Genomic DNA, 21753 nt, shown 5'->3' with positions numbered 1-21753 from the left:
GCAGGTGCAAACTATTATATACAGGATGAATAAACAACAAGGTCCTACTGTAGAGCACAGAGAACTATATTCAATATCCTGGGCTAAACCATAATGGAAAAGAATACGAAAAGGGATGTATATGTGTATAACAGTCACTTCGCTGTACAGCAGAAATTAACACAACATTGTAAATCAACTCTACTTCAATAAAATAAATTTTAAAAAAGAAAAAAACAATGAGTGTCTACTGAATGCCAGACACTGAGCGGGCCGCGTGGATACACAAACAACTAGGAACAACACAAGAAGTCAGTGATTTTCTGCGGGAAAAATCTACGTGATGGGCTGCACCGCCTTAGAGGACAGCAGACTCTTCTCCAACTCGGTGTTTTAAAGGAAAAGAAACAAAGCCGAAAAGCTTGGGAAAGTATTAATGACGGCACTTCGGGCACCAATGGAAAGACTAATTACACTAATTGACAGAAGCGCGTCCTGGCATCAAGACACCGAGACCGTAGGTGAGCTCACCGCGCGGCCCGCGCCTCACCGGGGCCGGGTCTGAGCTGCAGGGCTGGGAGTGCGGAGGACGCGCTCAGGCCCACTGCACCTGGGGCCCTCGCTGGGCAGGTGCTGGACCCGCACCTGGGGCCGCCCCGCCCCCCGGCACCTGCCCCTCAGAGCGGGGGCCGCCCGCAAAGTCACCCCGGGCAAACGACACCTCCCTCCCGCGCAAGGCGGGCTCGCCGCCCGGACCCCGACGACCCCGCCCGGGCCCCGCGGGCCGCTCACCCGGCGCTCGCCGAACAGGTCCAGGCGGCGTCCCTGGGGCTGGACGTTGAAGGCGGCGCCCACCGGGGACCAGCTGGTGCTGACCCACCGGACCCGGAGCCCGGCCCCGAAGCCGCCCAGCCGCCGGGCGCACAGCATCGCGCCGCTGCAGCCGCTCCGCGCCGCGAAGGCCCGCGAAACCGGACTCCAGAACCCGGCCCGCAGCCCCGCCGGAGAGCGCGCCGCGTCTCCACGGCAGCGCCCGCCTGCCACGTGACCCCGCGCTTCCGGGAAGGTCACTAAGCCGCGGGGCCAGCGCACGTCGGCGTCCCCAGGGCCAGAGCGTCGCCCGCCGCTTTCCCGGGCCGCCACCTCTAGCGCCCCCGCACGCCTGGAGGGGGAACCGCAGGATGCCCCGCCCTCCCACGTGGCCGGGAGGGTGGCAGGGTGTGCGGGGGGCCCAGCCTCGCACCCGCTGCCGGAAACACGCGTGGGCGGCGGGCCGACCGCTGCCCGGCACCCTGAACCGAGACCCGTCGCCCTCCGTCGGCCTCCGCTCCAGGAGGGTGCGAGACGCAAGGCACTGCGCCCGCACGTCCCAGCCCTGCAGTCAGAGCTGTCGGTGGACCTCCATCCATCGACTGTAAACTCGCAGTGATCGATAACATAATCGACAACGCAGCTTGTTGGGGGGTGGAATCTGACAAACTGCAGTCACCGACGGAGGGAGTACGGGGGCGGGAGGGCAGCGGCGGAGAGGGTGAGGGGTGGGCCGGGGGGCGCCCTCCGGGTGTCCGCGAGCGGAGGCTGTGCAGCGCTCGGAGCATCCCCTGGACGGCCCGTGAGGATGACCCTGTTGGAGGACAGCGCGGAGGCTGGCGTGGGCGGGCGGGGAGCCTGCTGCTGGGCCGCGGCTTCGGGCGGAACCGGACGCCCCGGATCCAGTCCCCCAGCGCCCGGCGCGCAGGGCATTGCGTGCCGTGCCGAAGGATGCTTCGTGTCCCTGTACCAAGGACCAGCGCCGACGGAACCTTGTATCTCACCTGAATGCGTGGGCCTGCGGTAGAGTCTGCTCCTGTGAACACCTGTTGGCTGTGAGCAGCCCCGGAACCTTCTCTGAAGTTCCAGAGAGCCAAAAGCGAGGGCCAACTGGGGCGGGCTTCTAACCCGCCCCTTTCCGTCCTCACAATTTACTGTTAAATGGAGTTTGTTTTCAGTGTAGCCTGGTGGGGAGAAAAAGCCTCAGTGATAAAAAGATGGAGAACAATGAAAATTTAGTAGAGGCAAGTGCCAGGGTGCGCTTACACAAGTCTCTACAGCTTAACTATAAATTCTGCGTTTGTTTGTGTACATATGGTAAGTCGTGATTTCATCTTCTGCTGACTTTTTCATCAAAGATTCCAAATTATTTAAAATCCCCAAAGTCCTAACTCCGTGGTGATTCATACCGCATCGTCCATGGCTGGTTGGTCCTTGGGGCGGCCACCCCACATCGCAGGCCTGCACGGCAGGCCCTTACACAGATGTCAAAACCGCCATGTAAAAATATTCATCAATATGTGTGACAAAACTACTTACTTTATCATATTTTTTAAAAGGAGTTTCAAATCTGAGAGCTTTTCTTTAGCCCAGAATGGTTCCTAACCATTTTTAATGCAAACACTGAAGCGTAAAAACACCCTCAAAGGATGCTGACTTGTGCCACGTTAACAAGGTGTCTTGTGTCTCAGGGAGCCTGGCGTTGTTAGACCTGTAAAAACTGCAGACCAGATCCACAGACAGCAGATGAGAGAGAATTCCAAATGGCAGATCAGACACCTCCCCAATCAACTTTATCCTTTTGAAGTTCTTTATAACATGTTTTACATTTCATCTTCTACATTTGCCCTGCAAAAAAAAAAAAAGAATTTTACGAAAGCTTGTATCCAATGTTGTGGTCATAAATTGTACTTTTTTCCTTTATGCCTATCTCACCTATAAAGTTCTGACCCTAAATAGAAGGGAGTTAGTACACGTGTTGTTTGGTCCATAACAACACCAGACTTAACACTGGGGAAAAATAGCTTGGCTTATTGCAACTGAAAGAAGCCAAAGCATAAGGACACTCTGGCTCAATAAAGAAAATGATCAGTCCCTACAGCTGGGCCAACGTTAGGGCACCAAGGCAAGTGGGGGACTTGGGGTGTCTCACGTGCTTCACCCGAGTCCTGGCTCTGTTCTAGAAGAAACATACATTAAGGAAAGCCAATAAAATACCTATACAGAAATGATTTCCACATATATCCAAAGTTTTCCAAAACCAAGTAATTTTTCACCTTTTCATCTATAGCAGTGCTGACTGCTTATAATGATAATTCAGAAAATTCCCATTCTCCCAAGGAATGAAGATACTGTCACAACTGCGCTGACTTGGTTGACATGTGGAGAGAATGGCCGTTAAGTCCATCAGAGTCCCAGGCTGTGGTCTGGAAGATGCTGTCGGTTGAATATGCACCGGGCTTGTCTCCTTTTGCTTCTTTATTAGTTGCTCTCAGCTAATGGAAAAGTGCATGGAGTTAACATAAGCATAGTTAACGCTTCCAGAATTTTAGGAGGGGATTATTTGCTGGACCACCGGGCAGTTCCCCTCTAGATTACTTAAATTACCTAGTACAGTGTAAATGCTATGTCAGCAGTTTCCAGGTTGGCAAATTCAAGTTTTGCTTTTTGGAACTTCCTGATTTTTTTTTTTTCAAATATTTTCCAACCATGGTTGGTTGAATCTGCAGATACGGAACTGTGGATACGGAGGGAAACTAAAACAGAGTCAAGTTTGGCAAACAGTTTACTAACAACTGTTTGTTGAGTTGAATGGTGATGAAAACCCAAGAGAGAAAGCGAGCAGAGTGCCCTGTAGGTTCCTGGGCTGCGCCACTGTCACCAGCCCAGAATCTGATTAGTCACACATGGAATAAACACTTCCTTTTCTTTCCCTGTAATAGCCTCAGGAATTCAGATGGGAGATACATCATCACACGGCTCCTTCGAGCACTAAAATGATATCAAAACACTCCCCACAAGGAACGCCCGAGCAAAGGATTCTTCAGATCATGGGAATGAGGGAAAATATCAAATACACTGTAATAAACAGAGCAGGTATTTTTACATTTACTCTTGGAAGGATAGCGAGTTCTATAGACTCAGTTTTAGGAATAACTTTCCCACTTTCACCTTTTTATGGTTATGACAGTGGTGATATAGTTAACGTGGTAAAGTCATCAAACAATGTCTTCACCAAGCTGATTCGGGCGGATGGAGAGACAGAGCTGTAACCGCTCCCCGCCCCCGACCCGTCACGCGCTACAGAACAGGAGGAAGCCCGTGAACGTGGTGTCGTCGTCCTCATCCGCAAACAAGCCGTTGAACCTCTCCCCTCCCGTCACCTGCAGCCACACCTCGTCCCCGAGCTTCAGCTGCAGGACGATGCCACCCGACGCCTGGTCCTCGGAGCTCATGTAACCGTCCTTGGTGTGCAGGACTTTAACCCCGTTTTTGACCAAAGACACCTGGACGTTCCTGGAGAAAACGGTGATGTGGTAGGTGAAGTAATAGACGCCGGCGACGTGGCAGGTGAATTTCCCCGTGGCCACGTCGTAGTGGCCAAACTCGTTGTACAGGATCCTGTCGAACTTGACGGGCGCGTCTGACGGAGGGAACTTGCTCAGCACCGTGAGCCCCACGGTGAAGGCGCTTTTGGGCAAGACTGGCGTCTCCCCAGTTTTCCCTTTTTCTCCTCGATCCCCTTTCCAGCCTCTCATTCCCCGGGCTCCAGGCTCACCCTGGGGCCCCAAGGGGCCGGCATCTCCCCTGGGACCCGGCTTTCCAGTGGGGCCCACGGGGCCAGGTAAACCAGTTGGGCCCGAAGGTCCAGTGCTGCCCTTTGGCCCTTCTGGACCAACGGGACCCACGTCGCCCTTCTCCCCCTTCTGCCCTTGGGCGCCGGTCTCTCCTCTGAGGCCTTTCTCTCCCATGGGGCCCACAAGTCCCTGTGGCCCGTGTTTCCCTGGGGGGCCTCTTGAGCCCTGATCACCTTTCACGCCCTTTGCTTCAACGTTTCCATCGGCTCCTAGGTAGGACAAGAAAGAATGGAGGAAGAGACGATTTGTGAAACTTTGTTTGTGAAAACACCTTTGGTTTTTCTATTATTGAGCAAGCGAATGAGATAAGGCAGTGCACAGGTTCAGCATATGCTCAGGGTTTGAAAGTTAATTTACTCCTAAACTGTGCAGATACACACGTGTGCACAAAACACCCTTTGACGCTGTCTACTATATCAGCATCGGGGCTCACGTTAGAAATGACAGTTATTTGGGACTTCCCTGGCGGCCCAGTGGTTAAGAGTCTGCGATTCCAATGCAGGGGGCGCGGGTTCGATCCCTGGTGGGGAACTAAGATCCCACATGCCCAGCGGCCAAAAACAAAAGAAAGAAATGACAGCTCTCTGCCCGTCCCTGAGGGGACACATCTTTGGAAGAGGGAAGAAGGCAAACAGCAGATTCACCGGGACTGCTTTGGTAGCTGACACGCAGCCCTGATGACGTGACACCCGCAGAGAAGACCCTCACTGGAGTCAGGTCGTCCTGAGTGGGCGCTCACTGCTCGCCGCGTCTGCCGGCCTGTGCGCCCCGCCAGGCGCGAGGCGCTGTCGTGATTCTGCCTTCCCCCCTCCCCGGCGCCTCCCGCTTCCCACGCCCTGACTGGACAGCCGTGGTCCGAGCCCCGGCTCTGGAGACGCCAGGATCCAGCCCAGTCGCCACCGCTTATGCACAAGCTGATTCCCCAGCTACATCTGGTTCCTCACCTGTACGGCTGGGATAATAAAGTGCCTCCTTTATAGGCTGTTGTATTAAGTGAGTCAACACATGGAACGCACTTAGAACGACCCAGTGGGGCGAGAACAGTCTTCGTGTTGCCGTGGTAACCATCCTCCCTCCCCCTCGGCGACAGCTGCCAGCAGCCTCCCTGCCTCCAGGGCCCGGCTCAAGTGCCAACCAGGGCACTGAGTCAGAATCCAGCGTCCCTCCTCAGGGCCCAGCGCTAAATCAGGCTTCAGCAAACCATGGAGCGCGGGCCACGTCCAGCCTCCGCCTGTTTTTGACAGCCCACAAGCTAAGAACAGTTGACACTTTTAAATGGTCACAAATCATGTTCCGAGATTTGTGACAATTATGTAAAATTCAGGTTTCACTGGAACGCAGCCCCACTTACTAAGGCATCCTCTACGCAGCTTTTCCCTATGACGGCAGAGCTGAGTAGTCGTGACTGAGACCCTGTGGCCCGCAAAGCTGAAAATATTTACTATCTGGCCCTTTATGGAAAGTTTGCCCATCTCTGCAGTGAACCCTGAGCTTCTGGAGAGAAGGACCGTGTGGCCTTTATCACTGGAGCATCCTTGGAGCCTCGTAAGGGACTTGTCCTTGGTTAAGCACTTAATAATTCCTATCCTATCATTGACGGCTCCGGCTGCGGGCACAGCAGGACGGAAAGCCATCTCTGACCTGGTTCTCCTTTCTCTCCGGTCATCCCGTCCTTCCCTGGGCCACCAGGATGTCCTGGTTCGCCTGATGGAAAATGAGAAAATAGGCAGAAGTTAAAATTCTAGCTCCAGTTTCCCTCGATGTGGGTCCCAGTCAGCGATGGAGGGTCCCGGGGAGCCCCAGCCTGACCTGCACACCCCACCCCTCACAGACCTGCGGGGGGAGGGCAGGCAGGGGCAAGCAGCAAGGGTGCTGAGTGTGCCAAGACGCTGGTTGTGAAGTGGATTGGTGGGCTTCCCAAGCAGCCGGCTCGGATGACGATCACGATTGCATGTTTCTCACGTGACAAGGACTTGGGGGGCTGGCTTTGTCATTTGTGCTCCTTTTCCATCACTCTGTGGGGAGTGGAGTGGAAGTACCAGCCTCCTATGAAAGCGCAGATGACCATGGCTGCACCACACTACTTGGGATGGGAGAGGGGGTTCCAGAAGGATCTCTCTAGCGCCTCACAGTGGTGGTCAAGGTGCCGTGGAGACCCGCTGGGACATCAGGCCATGAGGTTCTGCTGCGCCCAGGAGTCCTGATGCTCAGAACAGGCTGCCCCGAGCACCAGCATCCTATGTCATGTCCACGCGTGTATGTTTGTAAGCTATGTACGGGTAATGTTCTAAAAACATGTTCATTATAAAACATACACACGGGACTTCCCTGGTGGCACAGTGGTTAGGAATCCGCCTGCCAATGCAGGGGACACGGGTTCAATCCCTGGTCCAGGAAGATCCCACATGCTGCGGAGCAACGAAGCCTGTGCACCACAAATACTGAGCCTGCGCTCTAGAGCCCGCGAGCCACAACTACTGAGCCCGCGCGCCTAGAGCCTGTGCTCCGCAGCAAGAGAAGCCACCGCAATGAGAAGCCCGCGCGCCACAACGAAGAGCAGCCCCCCGCTCGCCGCAACTAGAGAAAGCCCGCGCACAGCAACGAAGACCCAGCGCAGCCAAAAAATAAATTAATTAAAAAAATAAAATAAAACATACACACAAATACATTTGAAAACGGTAAGACAAAGATTAAGTTAATTTTTAGAGTGAGAAATGTGACATAATATCCTTCTAAGAAACGTGTGTGTTGTATATAATCTAAATAAACTATATATGTAGCGTGCAAGTCCTAAGGAAGTATGTGAAACCTGAAAGAACGGGGACCATGGAGGAAGAAGGAGAGAGAATGAGTAGCGGAGAGGTAGAGAAATTTGGTGTTGGATACAGGAGCATGTGTCTTCCTTCACTCTCCATCTATCTTCTTCTGTGTGTATAAAATATTTTATAACGAGCGTTTTAAATTAAACCTCCCAAATTTGCAGATAGACCACCCCAGCGCACACATGCGCCCTTGAGCCGGAGAGAGAGGATGAGCGCCAGACGGGGGCCTGTGACCTGGCCCCACCCGCGCGCTTGGCCTGCAGAACTGTTGCCTCGGCTCTGGAGCAAAGGGGACTCAGACGTTTGTAGAGAAAGCGAGGCTGTGAGCCCGCAGTCTGAGTCACGGAGACGGATGCGACACTTCCACCGAGAAGAGTGGAAAGGAGAAGCCTCTGCGCAGCGCCGGTTCCCTGGGCGGCGGGCGGCTCCGCCGAGCCGGGTGAGAAAACTGCGGCCGCGGAGAGCACGTGCCCCAGCCCCGGGGGTGCAGGCAGCGAGTGCATCGTCCACTCCGAGGGGTGATACAGGAGGCCCACAAAGAGCCGCCCAGGAGAAAGGCCAGCATCGGGCCGTCACGCTTGGAGGGCCGCGGAGCCAGATTCTGACAGCATCATCTGAGCGATGTCTTCCTGCGCCTCTTCTCCCGGCCCACCCCGCTGGTGGGTCCAAGGCGGTCCTCGCAGTGAGGAGGGGCGTGGGAGTGACGGGGGCGGGGGGGAGGGATCTCGAAGACACAGGGTATCCTGTGCGCATGTGCAGGCACACGCACACACGTGTACGCACATGTACACATACATGTACACACGTGGTCCCAGCGAGAGGATAAGGGATGGATTTCAATAAGATGGAAGGTTTGCCGTTCACTTGGACAGGGCCTTTCACTCCCCAGAAATGAGACGGGCCTAATGCCCCAAAGCGGCGTGGACTTACTGGAGGTGTTACCCGGTAGGAGAGCCCAGCGCCGAGTGCAGGGCGGGGCTTGGTGAGAAGGGGCACTGCCCCTGGTGACCCTCTGCCCCATCCAGCCCACGCAGTAAACGCTAGACCACAAACGCCCTGAGCAGGGAAACACCTACAAACACCTGGAATGTCACACATCTGTACAGCAGACTTCCCACACTGAGTAACTCTTGTTTCTCCAAATCTTAAAGGCTTTTTCAAAATCCATATTCTAACAGCATTTGCTGGCAAAGCATTAATTTCAGTCCATCCTGAAATTGCTTTCTGTGTATTATGCCGTTTTAATATTGCCAGAGGAATATCTAATTCCCTGGTATGATTAAGAAATATCAAAAGAGGCTTCTAAATGTTTATCATTAAGTTTGGTGAAGTTTTCATACGACGTACTGAGAAAAATGACAGTGGCTTGTGTTCACGCTTCTCACGAGTCCTGAAATGCCTTACTTAATTGGTGTGCGTCTTCCTATGAGTCTGTGATACCCTTGGGACATCCACAGTCAGGACAAGGGCATCTCAATGAATGTAAATGTAAATTCACCTGCCCACAGTTATAATAATTTCCAGGTTGGGGGAGCAGACGTCTTGACAGATCTGACTGACGTTCATCATTATTTTTTCCTTCTAATGCACATTTGAAGAATTCACATTAAGAATAGAAATGGCAGCTCTGCCCTTCTCAGGATTCTTTACTGCTTGCATTATCAAGTTCACCTTCAACCATCAGTTTTTTTTGCGGGAGTATTTTCAGCACCCATCTCTTTGTGATAGTTCAACAGCATAATCTGAGAACCCCCTGGTCCAGGCACACTTAGTGCAAAACATCCCAACACGCTGAAGGTCAGTGAACGCGGGAGGGTCCCGGCCAGCCTGCTCACACTGTGGGCCGCCACTCTTCCCACGGGACATGGTCCAGGCCTCAAATGACACGTGTGTATCTGCAAGCCGACCAAGTGAGGCCATTCACATGGATTCATATAGCCAACGTTTTAAAAGCTCAGTTTTTTCTTCACCTAAATTTATCTTTTAAGATGTCACTGGAAGTTTCGATGTTTTCTTCCTGCACCCAGATAGGTCCTCTGCTTACATCTCAGGTGTATGACCCTGTGGTCAGACCAGGGCTCAAGAACCCCATTCAGAAATCAAGCCTACAGGTTTCTGTCATGGAAACCACTCACACATCCTGGCTTTTGGGACTGTCCCTCCCAGAGGCCGGATCCTGTCCCCAAGTCCCCAAACCGTGGGGAGGTCCCGGGACACAGCACAGATACCCGAGGAGCGGCTGTGTGGCTCCAGGACCCTTCCTGTTCTCTGGCGTTCCGCACCGCTGGCCTCACGGCAAGGCCTGCACCGTGCTCTGTGCTCCCTGCCAGAGACCTAGCCGTCGGATGTCTCTCCTGGACCCGGTGCCAAAGGTCCCTCATACCTGTCGCCTGAGGCAGAAAGATCTATGACATCACAAGCTCCTGAAAACGGCCCTGTAGTATCGGAGATGGTGGCCAGCAGAGAGGCAGCCCTGCTCAACGGGAAAGCCCACGAGGACAGGGGTCCTCATGGCTCGTGCTGCCCTGTACCCCACTCCCAGCCTGGATGTGGCCGGAGCAGGCTCTCCATCAGCGTCTTCTGGGCAATGGATGGATGGATGGATGGATGGATGGATGGAGAGGGCTGAGCACACGGGCGATGTTTGAATGAATGAGGTGAAAGGAAGGGGGATGAGCGGAGGGCAGCTGCAGGCACAGGTGGTGGGTACCTGCGTCCCCCTTGTCGCCCTTTGCTCCATCTCGTCCATCTCTCCCGGGCAATCCATTGTGACCCGGGTTCCCGGGGACGCCAGGGTGGCCCTGCCTGCAGGTGTCCTGTGAGTTCACCATCCCTGCGCAGACTCCGGAGGCGAACAGGAGCCACCAGATCCTCATGGCTCAGATGACAGAGCTGAACGGAAAGAGGGAAACAGACTGAGGGGAGAAACTCTCGTCGCCGGGGCCACAGACAAAGCCTCTGCTCCTTGCGGCGGTCAAGCTTGGACAGCGCGGTCAGGGCGGGTCAGGGTGGCAGCCGGGAGCAGACTGGCCACTCACAGTCGAAGGACACTGTCCTTGGAAGGACGCGTGTGACTGGGGAGACTCCAGTGGTGGGCGATCCAGGAGAGAGCCACATTCCAAGCCAGGAAACCCCCGCTGACTGTTTCGCTTTGGGCAAAGAAACTCCAGCTGACCGTTTCCCTTTGGGCAAACACCTTTTTGCAGCCAGAGAAGAGATTAATGCTTCCCTCACAGGGCTGCTGTAAAAACCAAATGTGAGCACGTTGTGCATGAAAGCACATCTTGAACAGTAAAGCAAACATGGAATCAGCATTTGCTCCAGCAATCCCACTTCTGGGTATACACGCAAAAGAACTGAGGGCAGGGACTCCCGCAGATATTTCTACACCCACGTTCACAGCAGTAATGCTGTCCACAATCGCTAAAAGGTGGAAACAAACCCACATGTCCATTGATGCATGAGCGGATAAACAAAATGTGGTCCATCCACATGATGGATGTGATTCAGCCTCAAAAAGGAGGGAAATCCTGACACAGGCTACAACCTGGATGAACCTTAAAGACACTGTGCTCGGTGAACTAGGCCAGTCACAAGTGGACAAACGCTGTGTGATTCCACTTACGTGAGGTGCTGAGAACAGTCAAATTCAGAGACAGAGAGTAGAAAAGTTGGTTCCAGAACCACTGCAATAAGGTGAAGATCAGAAACAAATTGAGTCACACGAATTTCTTGGTTTCCAGGGCATATAAAAGTTATGTTTATACTATACTGTAGTCTATTAAGTGTGCATAGCCTTATGTTGAAAAACAATTTACATACCTTAATTTTAAAAATACTTTATTGCTGAAAAATGCTAACCATCGTCTGAGCCTTCAGCGAGGGGCAGGAGTAACATCAAAGATCACAGATCATCAGAACAAATGTAATGGTGATGAAAAAGTTTGAAATATTGCGAGAATTACCCAAATGGAACACAGAGAGACGAAGTGAGCAAATGCTCAATGTAGGGTTGCCACAAATGTTTAGTTTGTGACAAAATGCACTGTCTGTGAAGCGCAATAAAGCAACGTGTGCCTATATGCATAGTAACAAAAACTAGAAGCAAATATATCCAGATGCACATGGTTGCTTTGGAATGGTGAGGTTATGGGAGCTTTTCTTTTTTAAAAATGCTTTTTTACAGTGTCTATAAAACTATTTCTACATATACATTTTTAAAACCCAGCTAGACTGTCATGCAAAGGATCACATCGCCATCGTATGGAAGCCTCTATGTGTCTTAGGGTGCAGTTTGATGCAAATAAAAGTATTTTGGACGGAAAGGCAGATGTTTCCCTTTAAAATCAAACTTACGCCATTTCAGGAAATTGACTTGAGTTTTCTTAGAGCCAAATTCCATAAATAATCTACACCTTCCTCTTCTGTTTAACTCAGAAGTGACTGGTCATAGTCAAATCTAAATTGCACAGACCAACCTCTGTAGGGGGTTTATATTTTTCCCTCTTAATTTTTTCAAAATGTGTTACAATTATTCCAGTAATAAAAAAGATCAGGAGCTCATATAGGTGTCAAATTGGGATAAACTCCATTTTGCTCTCCAGCCAGAGGAGAGCTGAGATAAAAGCAAACATCCATCCTTCTGTGATTCTTTCCCTGGTTCTGCACACTTGACACGGGCGGAGATGTATCACCCCAGGCCCGGCAGGTAGACAAACTTCAACAAAGGATCATGAATAAAGGAACGCGCTTTGCTCCCAAAGAAGCAGTGAGATAAGCTGTGGCACCATCTCTAAAGAAAAAAATTTTTAGAAGAAGGACGTGACGGTTTGCACAAGGAATAGAGTAGAAATTACATTCGTGTGTTATTTTTCAAAATAAAAAGTTACATTTGCGTTTCTCACAAAGCCTCTGGCTGGCTCCTCAGTGTCAGTGTTTAATTCCTACTTCTGGTGTTTCTCCAGAACGCACTGGAGCTAGGACCCCGTCTGTCTCCCACCTTGCCCTCCCCCGCTTCCACCCTCCCTCTTGTCTTCTCTGGGTCACTGCCCCCCCCGCCCCGCCCCTTCTCCACGCAGCACCTAGACTAGCATCACTTATAGGTAACAGCTTGCTGAAGACAGCAACTGCATCTTCCTACTTTCTTATTTTCAGCACTCACAGTCAAATATTTGTTGAGTGGTTGAAGGAATGAATGACAATGAATAAATGAATAAATATTATCCTGGTTCCAACCACATGCAAATCATCACCAGGGAGGCGGCTGGATGTTGAATCCAGTCCTTGTCAGTGCTCTTGGTAGAGGTCGCTAGTCTCTCCAACGCCCCTGCTCACCATCATCAATGGTAACAGAAATGTTAGTTGGCACGTGGCTGCCTGCAATAGACTCATTTCCCAGCCACCCTCGCAGCCCAGGTATCACCGTGAGACTAGATTTTGGCCGGCGGGAAGTGGGTAAAAGTGACACGTGCACCTTATGGACCAGGACCTTCACGGGAAGGGGGTGCGCCCTTCCTCACGAACTGGAGGGCAACCCTTCGGGGACAGAGAGATCCTGGTCTCTGATGACAGCACAGACCAGGCCTGCCCTCCCAGCCCACCTTTGACGTGAGAGAGAAATACACGTGCTGCTAACTTGCCCGAGCCCGTTACCTAGGTTCCCTCCTGGAGCTAAGCCTAAGCTTTGATGGACGCAAGGCTTCAGCTGTCAAAGGTGTGGGCGCTCATCCAAAGTGAGGCGGGTTCGACGTCTGCAGTCACTCAGCCCAACAAAGTTGCTGAGGACCCACTGGGTCAAAAACCCTTCAGGTGATAACATTAAAAATCCCACAGCAGGCCCTGCCTTAGACAGAGCAATACAGTCGGTGTGAACGCAAAGAGAATGGACACAGTCCTTCTGTTGAATGTCAAGTCGGGGGGAAGGAGGGACCCTGGGAAGCCCCTGTGACCCCACAAACCTGACATACGGAAATGGTTAGGGGCAGAGGGATACAGACCGCAAACGGCTGTGGAGTTGCTGTTTGTTAGACCCAAATAAAATAGGTTCTTACTTCTTATTTCTGGGTTGTTTCTCCTATGCTTGATCTACATTCTCCTTCACTACTGAATATCTTTCTGAAAGGTTACTCAGGGCCCCTCCTGATTAATTTTCTCCGAGGACATGTTGTCCCTAATTCACGGCCAAGATTAAAGGTTTCTACTCTTCAAGATTCTTACTTGCCCAAATACAAAGATTTAATAAAGACCTGCCAGAACCCAGCTGAACAATCTTTACTGGGTCTCCAAACCTCTAGCCTTTAAAGGTTGCAAAAAATGCAAGGGATGAGTGAACCCAGCATCCCTCCCGGACGTGACAGTCCAAGAACCTAAATCTCCAAATTGCCTTCATTGAATACATTTTATTCCACTTTCTCTATACTTTGTACATATGTATTTCTTCTTCAACATATGTTGAAGGCCTTGTTTTAAACTACACTGGGTAAGTTAGTATTGCCATGAATATAAAAAGGTACACGTTAACATTTGTGCAAAATAATCCATGGGCTTCTCTAGAAAGCTCTCTAGAAAGGTCTGCTAATTCTCATGATTTATTCTATGGTTTCATCCCTCCTCGCAGCCAGTTTGCAGAGTTCTAGCAGAAGAACTTCAAAATCTGCTTCTGTCTCCTGTTTAGCCTCTTAAGAATGTATTTCGGAACTGGCTTAACCCCTTTACTACCCAAAGCCCTGTAGACAGCTACCTACTTAAGCAGGATTATCACACACCAGTAATGCAAGAGCCGCTTTAGGACTCTGATGCCTTAAATTGAATTTAAAGAAATTGTTTCCTAAGGCTCTTACCTGAACCCCAGGGCTGCAGGCGGCACCCAGGTGCTATGCAAACAAGGAATCAGGAGCAAGCTAAATAAAATCACACCTTCCTGCCACGCAATTCCCTAGTGGATAGATCTGCAAAACAGCAGGAAGGGGAGGGAACAAGTAAGCACAAGGTGTCTTGGAAGAACTTCAAAAGTTGAGGCAACACTTGAGCCAGGGGCATCTTCCAGCAACACCACTTAATTCGGCCAATTTAGCTCCTTCTTTCCGTCCTTTTTATTTTTCGATTTATTTTATTATAATTATTATTTTTTAAACAACTTTATTGAAGTATAATTGCATTACAATGGTGTGTTAGTTTCTGCTTTATAACAAAGTGAATCAGCTATACATATACATACATCCCCATATCTCCTCCCTCTTGTATCTCCCTGCCACCCTCCCTATCCCACCCCTCTAGGTGGTCACAAAGCACCGAGCTGATCTCCCTGTGCTATGCGGCTGCTTCCCACTAGCTATCTATTTTACATCTGGTAGTGTATATATGTTCATGCCACTCTCTCACTTCGTCCCAGCTTACCCTTCCCCCTCCCCGTGTCCTCAAGTCCATTCTCTACATCTGTGTCTTTATTCCTGTCCTGCCCCTAAGTTCATCAGAACCTTTTTTTTTTAAGATTCCATATATATGCGTTAGCATACGGCATTTGTTTTTCCCTTTCCGACTTACTTCACTCTGTATGACAGACTCTAGGTAGCGAGAGAAGGTGTGGCAGCCTCCAGGTGGGTCTGGAGGGAGAAGTCCCCATGGCAGGCCCTTCCCCTTAGAGTGACGTTTGTGCCTTTGCTTCCTCTCCGCGATCAATCACGAGCTAATAGGACCAAACTGAAGACGATGCTGTCAGGCCTCGACCGGATCCCGGACCCTTAGAACTGACATCACTTAACTAGATCTCTCTGACTCTGTGTAGTTCCTTTTAGTGTAGGCATTCGTGTGCCTAAGAGTTTAATGCCTGTTCTCTTCTCACACACACACACACACACACACACAGCACTAAGAAAAACATGGTGAAACTATTTTTTCAATCCCATGTGATCACTGATTCTTATCTTTTCGCACCAGTGTCTATTAACATTGATTTCTGACTTAAAAATAGCATCGAGAGAACAAATGCACCCAATGCTGTTTCTCACAGAACCAACTCTGAGAGCCAAGCTGGAATGCAGAGGCCCCAGGGAGAGTGGGGTGCAGGGCGAGTCCCCCCTGAACAGAGGTAAACCCCCTACCCTCACTGTGCCTCAGTTTCCTTCTCTGTATGCCAGGCAAAACAGTACCAGCGTCACAGGGCAGTGGCGGGGTTTAATTACATCACAGGTTAAGGACCTGGCCTCTTGACCCCTAATTCCGCCCGGACACCTGGGTCCTTTCTCAGGGGCAGGCGTGTGGGCAGCATTCGGCCCTGCGGACAGTCTCTTCCCTCTGCCCTCCTGTCCCCTTCCCCACCCCGGGCCCCTTCCCCCTTCTCTGCCTCGCTCAGGGCTGAGGCTGGGGCCCCAGGTGCATCTTCACCCCCAGCTGCCTGCTCAGCCCTCCCCCATCTGCATCCCACCCCGTGCTTCCACCGGGTGGTCCAGACAGTCTCAGACCCACCCTCCACGCCATCCCTTCCTGTATCCGATTATGGCAGCAGCGCCCAGCACCCAAGGCAGAAGCGGGCAGCCACCCAGGTGATGACGGGGACCTGCATCCTCGCCGAGCATCCTGACAGCAGCCGGCCTTCTCTCCTTTCTCATTGTCTCTTTGCTGGATTCTGTCTCGCCAGTCATCCCCCTGCCTCTGGTTTTAAGTCCGCCCTTTCTCTGCCCCTGCAGCAGCTCTCCTCGCCTAGACTCCGCCCGGTGCAACCCAGCGCCCCGGCCCGCAGCCCTGAGATGGACCTTCCACCACTGGTGTCTCAACTCCCATCGCACTTGGATCCCAGCAGCTCACCCAGGGCTGCTTGGGGCTCCCCCTCGGGGGTCTGCGTGGGCCCTGCCTCCTGCCCCAACCCCCCAGGAAAGGCCCCCATCCCTGAAGCCCTTCTAGAACTCAAATGCTTACAATGCACGCTGCGTTCCAGTGATGCCCTACGTGCTTGTCGCCCTGGAGCACACGCCCCATGGGAGGAGAGGATCGCCCGGTTCACCGTCTGTCTGGTGCCCGGTGGGAGGGCGGCTCCCGTGCTGGGCCGTCTCCCCAGAACCCCTCCGAGAACGGCCCTACCCCCAGCCCTCTCCTCCCTCCACGGGGTGCCCTCCTGGGCTGCGGGCACTGCCCTCCGAGGGGGTGTTAGGTTCCAGTGCTTCCACAGCCCCGGCCCCCAAGCAAAGCCCCTTCAGTCCAGCCCAAGGAGGGGAGCAAGGCCGAACGAGGAAACAAACCGAGCAGGGGCGCTGGGAGACCTCTGCGGCAACGCTTTCCTGATGACGTCACAGCAACAATGGGCTATTTGCTTAACTTTGCTGAGCGGTTAATTAGGGAAGGAAATTCTTATCCAGCCCACTCACCAAGGCTAAGTGAGCCGGGCCACCTGCGGATCTGGAACCCCTGGGAGCCAGAGCTGAGCTTCTCACTGCAGCTTTGGCTTTGCCCGTCTCATTCCGATATTTGGTGGCTTCTTTCAAGTCGAGTGGCCCCTCTCTGGTCCCCTCAGAGCCTTCCTTCTCCCGCACTCACCCCAGCAGTTTTCATCAGTTCATTCATGCATGATTTTTTGCTGGAAAGAAATCTGTCAGTGTCCAGGCAGGGAAGGAGCAGCAAATTCCAGAAACCCTCCTAGCACTCACTCTCCATTTAAAATATGTTACACACACACACACACACACACACTCCAATGCACTACTAGAGCCAGTTTGGCAAATTAACTTTAATATACAGATACAAAACAACAAATATAGATTCACAGCATTTACAAGAAATCATTCAAATAACATTGTAAATATATATTTTTTTTTTTTACAAAAACTTCAGAGAAAACACATATCAAGTTACAGCGATCTTGTACAACACAATTCAGCTGTCAACAGCCACTTCGTCTGGAAGCTGTCACTTGACCTATACAGATAACATCACCTTGACGCTGGTGAGTTAGAATTGAAGGAACAGGTCACCAAAAGCCTTGCGAAGTAGGTAAGTCAAACACCGTGGATGCTAATATTTACAAAAAGAGACCAACTGTTAAATTGCAGAATCAGTTACAGTATTTTCTAAATTCAAGTGTCAGATACTTAATAAACAACTAAAGGCAGTAATGTTAAGTTTGTTGTTACTAAATTTGCATCTGATATTTATGCTCCTGGGTTTGGTTTTTTTTTCAAGATCACACAGTTTCTACTTATTATTTTCAGCATCCTTTGGACTCCACCTTCATTGCATCCATCCTGAGAAGAGCAGCGTCAGCCAGGTGAAATTTTAACAGGGAGAACAACTTGCGGGCCAAGCTTATTACGGGGACAACTGCTTTGGGGCAGTTTGGCCTTCTCGATGTGTGCCCGGCATCCCTGGCCTGTGAGCCACATTTATTCACGCTTGTTGGCACTGAACTGTGAGGGACACGTCTGTTTCTCCTCTCCTCAACAAAATATTACACCGCAATTTCTTCCCTAACTCAGGTGGTCGGGTTTTTTCTATTCTAGCTTGGTAACTAAGTTGATCTGCACTGAGGAGAATCAGTGGTCTGGGCCTGTAGAGATGCCCAACTGATAAAATGCTGGCGCATGGCTTTTACAAAAGATTTCTATTGTGAAACAGGTTTTGAATTAAATGCACTTTTGCTCTGTGTCTAGACAACAGCAATGTAGGATTGAGGGGATTTTCTGAACAGGCATGGAGCTCAGTCTTTGTATTATGAATAAAAAGGCACGACGATATTCAGAAGGAACGTGGAGATGGGGGTGAAATGTTTTCAACTACAAAATCAGGTCTACGGCAGGGGGGTGGGAAGAGATCAGATGTACAGAGAGCAAGAGACACAGAAGGTGTCCCAGGAAAGCCCTGGCAAATCCCTGCCACTCTTCTTCCAGTTTGCAGGCCAAAGACAAAGAATGCCATTTCTCCAGGACTTCACAGGTATTCTGTTGTACGATTGCTTACAATCAACTGCAAGGTTGTTATACATGTCAGGCATCATCAAAAACTGAGAAGGCTGCTTTGGACCTGAGGCCATTTCAAAGGTCTTTCAACAGAGTTGGCAAACTCTGAAACATGATAGAGTAAGTGAAATTCATCAAAATGTTATGCCATCTTTTTTTGGGGGGGGCGGTCCACCGATATCACGCAGTGTAGTGTTAAAAAGAGAAAAAGACAGACAGAGAAAGCGAGATTCCCAGTGAAATTCATACACAACCTGTACAGGGGGCTTTTCGTTTTTTCTCTTTTTCTCTCCAAGTGGAACATGTGAGAAATCAAGAAGGAAGTTCGGCAAATGTAAAAACAGAACACCAAGCCATCTATTCTGTAGAGAACGCAGGCATTTACTAATAAACCCAAGCTAGACACACAGATTTAAAGAGGACAAAAGACGTTCTACCCTTTTAAACGCACTTTAGCAGTTTTCAAATCACCTGGAAATCCAAGCAGGAGCCACCTAGGATGGACATCTGACCAACGGACCGTCACCACGTGCCCTGGTGTCCGTGCTTCCTGCCCCTCTGTTGGGAAGCTTGAGGGGAGGAGGGGGGAGCCAGGAGTCAGGGCTCGGCCGAGAGACAGACCAGGGCTGCCGACAGCACGTCCAGCGCTTTGTCCCTGTGCTCTGGACAACGGAGGAGATGGAGGGAGATGGGGAGATGAGGAGATGGGGGGAGATGGGGAGATGGGGGGAGATGGGGAGACGGGGGAGATGGGGGGAGATGGGGAGATGGGGAGATGGGGGGAGAGGGGGGGAGACGGGGGGAGACGGGGGGAGACAGGGGGAGATGGGGAGACGGGGGTAGATGGGGGAGATGGGGGAGATGGGGGGATATGGGGAGATGGGGGGAGACGGGGGAGATGGAGGGAGATGGGGGGAGATGGGGGGAGATGGAGGGAGATGGGGGGAGATGGGGGAGAGGGGGGGAGATGGGGGGAGATGGGGGGAGACGGGGGGAGACAGGGGGAGATGGGGAGACGGGGGTAGATGGGGGAGATGGGGGAGATGGGGGGATATGGGGAGATGGGGGGAGACGGGGGGAGACGGGGGGAGATGGGGAGATGGGGGGAGACGGGGGGAGACGGGGGGAGATGGGGAGATGGGGGAGATGGGGGGAGATGGAGGGAGATGGGGGGAGATGGGGGAGATGGGGGAGATGGGGGGAGACGGGGGGAGATGGGGAGATGGGGAGATGGGGGGAGATGGGGGGAGACGGGGGGAGACGGGGGGAGATGGGGAGATGGGGGGAGATGGAGGGAGACGGGGGGAGATGGGGGGAGATGGAGGGAGATGGGGAGATGGGGGGAGACGGGGAGATGGGGGGAGACGGGGGGAGATGGGGAGATGGGGAGACGGGCGTAGATGGGGGAGATGGGGAGATGGGGGGAGATTGGGAGATGGGGGGAGACGGGGGGAGATGGAGGGAGATGGAGGGAGACGGGGGGAGATGGGGGGATGGGGGGAGACGGGGGGAGATGGGGAGATGGGGGGAAATGGGGGGAGATGGAGGGAGATGGGGGGAGATGGGGGGATGGGGGGAGATGGGGGGAGACGGGGGGAGACGGGGGGAGATGGGGGAGACGGGGGGAGATGGGGGGATGGAGGGAGATGGGGGGAGATGGGGGGATGGGGGGAGACGGGGGGAGACGGGGGAGACGGGGGGAGACGGGGGGAGACGGGGAGACGGGGGGAGACGGGGGGAGATGGGGAGATGGGGAGATGGGGAGACGGGGGTAGATGGGGGAGACGGGGGGAGACGGGGGGAGACGGGGGGAGATGGGGGGAGATGGGGAGATGGGGGAGATGGAGGGAGATGGGGGGAGATGGGGAGATGGGGGAGATGGGGGGAGATGGAGGGAGATGGGGGAGATGGGGAGACGGGGGGAGACGGGGGGAGACGGGGGGAGATGGGGAGACGGGGGGAGACGGGGGGAGATGGGGAGATTGGGAGACGGGCGTAGATGGGGGAGATGGGGGAGATGGGGAGACAGGGGGAAATGGGGGGAGATGGGGAGATGGGGGGAGACGGGGGGAGATGGGGGAGACGGGGGAGATGGGGGAGATGGGGGGAGACGGGGGGAGATGGAGGGAGATGGGGAGATGGGGAGATGGGGGAGGGGGGGAGACGGGGGGAGATGGGGGAGACGGGGGGAGATGGGGGAGATGGGGAGATGGGGAGACGGAGGGAGACGGGGGGAGACGGGGGGAGACGGAGGGAGACGGGGGGAGACGGGGGGAGACGGGGGGAGATGGGGAGATGGGGGGAGATGGAGGGAGATGGGGGGAGGGGGGAGACGGGGGGAGACGGGGGGAGACGGGGAGACGGGGGGAGACGGGGGGAGATGGGGAGATGGGGAGATGGGGAGACGGGGGTAGATGGGGGAGACGGGGGGAGACGGGGGGAGACGGGGGGAGACGGGGGGAGATGGGGAGACGGGGGGAGACGGGGGGAGATGGGGAGATTGGGAGACGGGCGTAGATGGGGGAGATGGGGGAGATGGGGAGACAGGGGGAAATGGGGGGAGATGGGGAGATGGGGGGAGACGGGGGGAGATGGGGGAGACGGGGGGAGATGGGGGAGATGGGGAGATGGGGAGACGGAGGGAGACGGGGGGAGACGGGGGGAGACGGAGGGAGACGGGGGAGACGGGGGGAGACGGGGGGAGATGGGGAGATGGGGGGAGATGGAGGGAGATGGGGGGAGGGGGGAGACGGGGGGAGACGGGGGGATGGGGAGATGGGGGATGGGGAGATGGGGGGAGGGGGGGAGACGGGGGGAGACGGGGTAGATGGAGGAGATGGGGGGATATGGGGAGATGGGGGGAGATGGGGAGATGGGGGAGATGGAGGGAGATGGGGGGAGATGGGGAGACGGGGGGAGACGGGGGGAGACGGGGGGAGATGGGGAGACGGGGGGAGACGGGGGGAGACGGGGGGAGATGGGGAGATTGGGAGACGGGCATAGATGGGGGAGATGGGGGAGATGGGGAGACGGGGGGAAATGGGGGGAGATGGGGAGATGGGGGGAGACGGGGGGAGATGGGGGGATGGGGGAGATGGGGAGATGGGGGGAGACGGGGGGAGATGGGGGAGACGGGGGGAGATGGGGGAGATGGGGAGATGGGGAGACGGAGGGAGACGGGGGGAGACGGAGGGAGATGGGGAGATGGGGGGAGATGGAGGGAGATGGGGGAGGGGGGAGACGGCGGGAGACGGGGGGATGGGGAGATGGGGGGATGGGGAGATGGGGGGAGGGGGGGAGACGGGGGGAGACGGGGAGAGACGGGGTAGATGGAGGAGATGG

At 53.5% G+C, this 21753-nt stretch overlaps 3 protein-coding genes across 17 annotated transcripts in view; all 3 read right to left on the bottom strand.

The window, feature by feature from the left end:
• Window positions 1–1046, bottom strand: part of MIPEP (mitochondrial intermediate peptidase) — a 141474-nt gene extending 140428 nt beyond the window's left edge. For 4 of the 6 annotated variants that reach the window (XM_082435633.1, XM_082435634.1, XM_082435630.1 and 1 more), the window contains exon 1: window positions 772–1045. In XM_082435633.1, coding sequence (XP_082291759.1) covers window positions 772–909 — 138 coding nt within the window. In that variant the 5' untranslated portion in view covers window positions 910–1045. Of the gene's footprint in view, window positions 1–771 lie in introns of all 6 variants that reach the window. The other 2 variants (XM_082435632.1, XM_082435629.1) reach the window with 2 other exon arrangements.
• A 2835-nt stretch (window positions 1047–3881) lies between these two features.
• LOC309647840 (complement C1q and tumor necrosis factor-related protein 9) lies at window positions 3882–17103 on the bottom strand. 3 transcript variants are annotated; one of them, XM_082435717.1, is made up of 5 exons: window positions 14308–17103; window positions 11094–11154; window positions 10179–10360; window positions 6288–6350; window positions 3882–4855 (listed from the first exon to the last, which is right to left on the bottom strand). In XM_082435717.1, exons 3-5 carry the CDS (start codon window positions 10342–10344, stop codon window positions 4083–4085), a joined length of 1002 nt encoding a protein of 333 aa, XP_082291843.1. In that variant the 5' UTR covers window positions 10345–10360; window positions 11094–11154; window positions 14308–17103; the 3' UTR covers window positions 3882–4082. The 3 variants fall into 3 exon arrangements, with proteins under 3 accessions (XP_082291843.1, XP_082291842.1, XP_082291844.1); XM_082435716.1 differs by having other exon boundaries at window positions 11094–17103; XM_082435718.1 differs by lacking the exon at window positions 11094–11154.
• A 68-nt stretch (window positions 17104–17171) lies between these two features.
• SPATA13 (spermatogenesis associated 13) overlaps window positions 17172–21753 on the bottom strand; it is a 268070-nt gene continuing 263488 nt past the window's right edge. For 6 of the 8 annotated variants that reach the window (XM_082435520.1, XM_082435521.1, XM_082435522.1 and 3 more), the window contains one exon: window positions 17172–18980. Coding sequence is in view for 3 of the 8 variants with exons in the window: in XM_082435517.1 (XP_082291643.1) it covers window positions 18934–18980 (47 nt within the window). In the remaining 5 variants the exon portion in view is untranslated. The remainder of the gene's footprint in view (window positions 18981–21753) is intronic. The other 2 variants (XM_082435518.1, XM_082435519.1) reach the window with 2 other exon arrangements.

This window comes from Balaenoptera physalus, assembly GCF_965194825.1.
Source record: "Balaenoptera physalus genome assembly, chromosome: 18".
NCBI classification, from domain to species: Eukaryota; Metazoa; Chordata; class Mammalia; order Artiodactyla; family Balaenopteridae; genus Balaenoptera; species Balaenoptera physalus.
The sequence above is the reverse complement of the archived record's forward strand: the minus strand, read 5'-3'. Positions and strand labels throughout refer to the sequence as shown.